The following is a 6,054-nucleotide window of genomic DNA, read 5'->3' as shown; positions in this document are numbered from 1 at the left end:
TCGTAGGTTGCCAATTCCTTTTATTAGACGAATAGCTTTAATTGACAGTTGACAGGATAATGCTCACAACGTGACTTCACCGTTGACGTGGGAGAAGGCTTAATCAACCAACGGCGATTTCCAATTATGTCGACTTTGGTATGTCTTGCCGTTCTCAGTTGAGATGCCCTTTAACCCATAACGAGGTTATCACTGGGAACATCGTGCATGGAGGTGTTGCTTAGTCCTGAAGCTATTTAACTGATAACATTACTGTGGGAATGACCTAGCGGTTGACGAGGAAGGGCAGCTGGAGTACAACGGGGCAATGATCGACATGGCGAATTGCACGTTGGAGTCCTTTGAGACGATAGATTATTAATGCTTGGTGAGTATTTTTTTAGTAATAACAGGTTTATTACAATATTATTTATAATGTATACTACGACGTAGTTAAGAGATGTTGTTAGAGAAGCTGTTTATGAAGGTTACAGGAAAAATTCTAATCCACAAATAACCTAACGGTGTGCATTATGAAGGCAAGAAAGACTATATGAGTGCAGGAATGGCGCCGCATGTGTTGCTGGGCTGTGAAATGCAGGCTGAACTTGGCCACCTTGGCCAAGTGTTTGGGGTTGCGACCGACTGCTCCCCATGGAACTTTCTGCGTAGCTTGAACGACAAGATCGAATGTGACGAGTGTAGTTTGTGTGTTGGGCCAACTGCACCCGACTTGGCTTCACTTAGGATGATTGCAGGCAAGATATACGCTAGTACTAGTATTGTCCTTCTCACGCAAATTTGAACTGTTTACAGTCCAAAAGTGAAACTGTTATTGAATGAACTTGGCAATATCTCTTGTATGCACTAAGTAAGTGAGTTCAATATCTGCAACGTATTGATTGGCTGAACCATTCAGAAATCTTGTAAAGGGATGGATTTTGAATGGCTAGTTCATTCTCAAATCGATTTGCCAAGTCTATTCGATTCTACTGGCGACTCCAATTACGAGCGGACTTGACAATAACATATTGGTTTGTTTCTGGTAGAGCATTGCAAACGAGGTTTATTTTGGAATAACGTTATCGATAGTGCAAGTTACGTCGTCAGTTGGCATTGAACAACTACGTGTGGCAACTATATGTTGTGTGCATCGACAATCGACAGGTCACCCAGATCTAAATCTAGAACCTACCTGTCTTAACTACCGGTCAACCAGTCATACGAATTACGACGTACCCCGGAGTAGTACCTTAGTATACCTCAGAGCGATATCATGAATAATGTATCTATTAGCTAGTGTGTCGGTCCAGCTTTTTCTTTGATTTATTCTCCGGTCAAAGTTCTATCCGAATGTTATACGCATGAAAAACGAATGAACAACACTATTCCGACAAAACTCCAAAGTTGTTGATTTCGCATTTATATTCGCTCGTCCAATACTATTAATTAGACGTCGATGGGTTTCGGATGCACTTCGAGCACATTGCCTTTGTTCAAGTCGGCCAATCGGTACGGTCCATACTCCACTCGAATCAGTCGCTTCAATACCAGTCGAACATGGGCCATCGCATTGCGAATTTCCCGATTCTATGAATAAAAAAAGTATCCTTTGAAACACAATACAATATCCTTTGAAACAACAAAGTAACCAACTAAAAAATATCATTTTTGACAAAAAAAAGTATTATTATTTCAAGTGTAAAAAATATCTTTTCCAACAAAAAACGTATCATGTCAAGTTTTAATACTACCATTTTAACAACTAAAAAATATCATTTCAATCTCAAACTAACACTATCGTTTCCAACAAAAACACAACGTATCCAACTAACGGTATAATATATATATATATATATATATATATATGGCACGACAAACCAGATGCATGTCCACAATATATTGCAAAATCTTTTCCGTACTTTGCCCTCGGTCAACTTGACCTGGAGCCACGTTTCTTTGTCTTTGGTCGTGGATTCGATCTTGACGGCCATTGGCCGATACTTGACCCCGTCGACCAACGCCCCACGGCGCAGTTCGTCCAGTTTCGATGGCAGCACCTATTAGTACATTTCAGCTACTACTAGTATTACTAGTAAGCCAGACCTGGCCCCACACCAGCACACGGTACACGCGTTGCACAGCGTGCTTGGGATGCTCCAAATATCGCGCGTAGTCGCCGTCGTTGGTGAGAACCAAGAGGCCTTCTGTATTGAAATCCAATCGGCCCTAACGACCCAAACGGGTTAAAGTATACACGTTAAAGTACACAGGTTGGAGTGTAGTTGAACAGCGCCGCACCACGGCCATCAAATGGGATTCCACGCCCATCGCCTTGATGCGTTGCAAGATGGTCGGCCGCCCACGGGGGTCGCTCGAGGTCACTAATTCCTACCAATCAAAAGCTGTCAACAAATCCATCGTCACATGTGAATAACAAAACGTGGTCAATGAAATGTACCCCGGCCAACTTGTGCGCAATCCACACGCGGCGCTTGGATGGGCGGGCGGCCAGCGTCTTGTGATCCACCGTCACCACGTCGTCGAAGGTGACGTTCACGGCCACTTGGTTGACCTTGGCACCGTTCACCACGACTCGGCCTTCGAGGATGATCTTTTCCGCTTCGCGGCGGGAACTGACGCCAGCCATGGCCAGCCGCTTCGCCAAACGCATTGGTGTCGAGGACCTGTCGTCCACAGCGCCAACGTTTGCGTTCTTGGTGATGGCGACCGACGGAAGTCCTTTGGACAAGCTCGTCTGACACTGCACGTGAGTCCACGTCGTCCAGGGAATATCGTACTCGTACCTTGCCCGGAGGCGACGATAGCTTAACAGGTTGCTTGAAGTGGCGCTTCGTCTTGGCTGTGATTTCCTCAGGAGTCAGCCGGGAGCTCTTGATAGAGATGCATCGCCGGAAAACTTGCGCCAACATCATGTTCAAGGATCGACTGGTGTGATCAATCGATGAAGATGATCCGGATGATTTGAAACAAATATCCGGAAATCACTCAAGTCAAAAGCATCAAACAAATACTTCGAAGTATTAATATTACTTCGAAGTACTACGTAACGTTAGTACTGTTTTGTCAACTTCGAAATTGGAGTGGGGTATGAGCAGTACCAAATCGGCAGAGAATCGATCGACCAATGAAAACCCAGAGCACTAATCAAGTAGCCAATCAAATCCACTATTCATCGAAATAGTGTGTGACTTCAATTAGTGTGAAACTGGACGATCTTTTCATACAAAAGTCAGAACAAAGAATCGATCGATAGATTTGGCGAATCAGCACAAAAGTTAACCAAATTTTGGGCAAAAGGACAATAACCGTTGGAGTTGCTTCATCGGTAGTCGCTTCTGTCATGGGACATCCACGGTACTAACGTTACTCGAAATGTGACAGAATGTAGCCCAACTGTCTGGTGGCGTTGTGATGAAAACGAACTGTGTACGTATTACTGCGAATTCGCTATTTACTTCCAAAACACGCGTGGTTTTCTATTGAATAATGAATCACGGCTAGAACTTCTGATTGGCTGAATATGCTTGTTGTTGCTGTAAGCGGCACTCAAAATTGAATTAGCGAATAATAGCGTCGATTCAAAATAGGATAAGCAAATAATACTTCAATAATGTTCGAAAGATTATCGATATCGTCGTATTTTCACGGCTTCGGGCCGATTCGTACCTGGTAATTGCGAGATGGGTCTGGAAATTTGTACCGAATGCACAATACTACTGCTTCGAAGTATCAATATTTTATTTAGTACTACGTAGTAATACGGCCAACTGACAGTGACACCTGTAATTGTGCGACTGATCCACTGAAAAATTTAGAGTTCTAAATTCTCAACATAATTTCATTCTTTCCGACGGCCACATCATGCTTTACATGCTTTCTCCTGACAAGTGTATCCACGGAAGTCGTTCGTGGTGTTGATTGATCTTAAAGAGTGTCTCACACATTTGGGCAAATTCACCAATATCCGAAATAATATTTTTGGAGATTCGGTATGAACCTCCCAAAAAAATTATACAATTTCCGCTCAATCGATTCTCACTCCTGGAACTGGACACCAACCTCTCTCATTGGTCACACTCCGAAATTACTTGTCACTGATTGGCTACAATCCATTTGGATTTTCGAATGGAATGGGAGAAGTGGATATTAATTAGCCAATCAGATACGTCTCGGCTCGGTTTGTAAGAAATGGGAAATTTGAAGAAAATCGACAATACTTGAAATATACTAGAAAATCGACAATACTTGAAATATACTTCAAGTATTGTCGATTTTCTTCAAATTTTTCATTTCTTACAAACCGAGCCGAGACGTATCTGATTGGCTAATTAATATCCACTTCGAAGTAGTTTATATAATCGCTCCAACAATGTTTGCGCAATATGATTGGTTAATTCAAGAATGGGGCGTTTTGATTGGGGGTCAAAATTCTGGACGGTGATTGGGCATCGCGTTCCGCTCCACTTGGAGGTGTGATCCCAAGTGGCGGCAAAAACGTCTCGATGAATGTCGGGTACGAGCAGCCGAAGAATGACTTCATGATCATGGGGTACACGGTGGAGTTCCCCGACGGGAAGAAACCGTTCGCTGCGCAGTTCGCCGTGATGAACAAGGTGCTTCTCGCGCTCAAGAAGGAGCAGAACGCGCTCCTTGAGAGCCCGACCGGCTCGGGTAAGACGCTGGCGTTGCTGTGTTCATCGCTGGCGTGGCAGCGCCAGCATGCGACTGAGGTGGCAGGCCGCAACCGGGCGAACGTCGATGCTTTTGTCGCCAGCAAGTTGAGGGAAGCTCAAGCCAAGGCCGCTCGGGACGAGCAAGTGGCGCGTCTGTCCGCCGAGCAAAGGCTGGCGTCGCATGCACTGGGCGATCCCATCCGGCCCGTCAACGTCACCTCCAGTACTGGCGGCGCGAGTCAACCTCTCCGCCCGCCCAACCTGGACCTCCTCGACCAGAGTCAATTGCTGCAGGACACGGATCGGTTGAACTCGGAGCTGATGATGGTTCCCGCGTTCTACAGCGCTGTGGACCGACCTCAGAAGGAGTTTGAATTGGCGTGCATGATTCTACGCGCAGACATGCTGCGAGGTGGCAACGCCAACCGGATCACGCTGCAGTTCCAAGGCTGGCCGCCCAAAACGTACATGCTGGACGACAGCACCGGTCACATCCAGCCCGTTGTTGTGGAGCCAACGACATCTCCTTGCACCGACCAACCCATCAAACCATCTCCCAGTCCTCTCGTCAAAGCCGAGGACAAAGGACACGACGACAATGAGGATGACGATGATCTGATGCCCATGTCATTCTCACAGCTCGAAAAGCAGCCCAAACCCAGTCGTACTCGAGTGACTAGTCAGTCCAAATATGGCGCAAAGTTTCCACCAGAATCCCCTGAGCTAAACATCCTGAAAGGGCTCGTTCAAGGCGATGGAAACGCCAGTCCATTCCTGCCATTCGACTTAGCTGTAGCAGGAGCAGCAGCTGTAGCCCCACCTGGACAAGCCGTAGCCGTAGCCGCACCTGGAGCTGTAGCCGCACCTGGAGCAGCTGTAGCCGTAGCCGCAACCGGAGAAGTTGTAGCCGTAGCCGCACCTGGACAAGCCGTAGCCGTAGCCGTACCTGGAGCACCTGGAGCTGTAGCCGTAGCCGCGCCGATGCCAGCTACGATGGACGCAGTCAAGAAAGAAAAGGTGCCACAGATCTTTTTTTGCTCGCGAACGCATTCCCAACTGGCGCAGGTATGTACACGAGACATATAGTCGTTTAGTACTTTATTTTAAAATATATTTGTTGTATAAGATGTTTGATTGTCTTGCACTTTTATAAATATATGTTTTGAACTATTATATATATGATGGCTCCCCACAAATAGTGTGGTGGTTGGGGGGTTTGAACGATATGTATTTGGTGTTCAGCTAGTTGTAATGGAATATGTATGAACACGTGTTTGGCATATATCTCAAGGCTATAGTAGTTTATGCCTAGTCTCGATAAAATTGAATGCATATTATAATATACTATATATATATATATATATATATATATATATAT

At 45.5% G+C, this 6,054-nt stretch overlaps 2 protein-coding genes across 4 annotated transcripts in view; one reads left to right on the top strand and one right to left on the bottom strand.

Annotated features, from left to right (window-relative positions):
• Positions 1-1,366: 1,366 nt before the first annotated feature.
• H257_12718 lies at positions 1,367-2,934 on the bottom strand. 2 transcript variants are annotated; one of them, XM_009840020.1, is made up of 6 exons: positions 2,787-2,934; positions 2,441-2,737; positions 2,281-2,370; positions 2,086-2,208; positions 1,902-2,039; positions 1,367-1,569 (listed from the first exon to the last, which is right to left on the bottom strand). In XM_009840020.1, exons 1-6 carry the CDS (start codon positions 2,913-2,915, stop codon positions 1,429-1,431), a joined length of 918 nt encoding a protein of 305 aa, XP_009838322.1. In that variant the 5' UTR covers positions 2,916-2,934; the 3' UTR covers positions 1,367-1,428. The 2 variants fall into 2 exon arrangements, with proteins under 2 accessions (XP_009838322.1, XP_009838323.1); XM_009840021.1 differs by having other exon boundaries at positions 1,367-2,039.
• Positions 2,935-4,461: 1,527 nt separating this feature from the next.
• H257_12717 overlaps positions 4,462-6,054 on the top strand; it is a 9,535-nt gene continuing 7,942 nt past the window's right edge. Inside the window, exon 1 of one of the 2 annotated variants that reach the window (XM_009840019.1) lies at positions 4,462-5,741. In XM_009840019.1, coding sequence (XP_009838321.1) covers positions 4,506-5,741 — 1,236 coding nt within the window. In that variant the 5' untranslated portion in view covers positions 4,462-4,505. The remainder of the gene's footprint in view (positions 5,742-6,054) is intronic. The other variant, XM_009840018.1, reaches the window with a different exon arrangement.

The sequence above is a fragment of the Aphanomyces astaci genome, assembly GCF_000520075.1.
Source record: "Aphanomyces astaci strain APO3 unplaced genomic scaffold supercont1.42, whole genome shotgun sequence".
Lineage (NCBI taxonomy): Eukaryota > Oomycota > Saprolegniomycetes > Saprolegniales > Verrucalvaceae > Aphanomyces > Aphanomyces astaci.
Note: the sequence above shows the minus strand (reverse complement) of the source record. Positions and strands in the feature narration are given on the sequence as shown.

Coding starts and splice junctions, on each gene's coding strand:
- H257_12718 (XM_009840021.1), bottom strand. CDS start 2,915: ATGATGTTGGCGCAAGTTTTCCGGCGATGCATCTCTATCAAGAGCTCC. Junction 2,371..2,440: donor TTGCGCACAAGTTGGCCGGG/GTACATTTCATT, acceptor TTTGATTGGTAG/GAATTAGTGACCTCGAGCGA. Junction 2,209..2,280: donor AATCCCATTTGATGGCCGTG/GTGCGGCGCTGT, acceptor TTGGGTCGTTAG/GGCCGATTGGATTTCAATAC.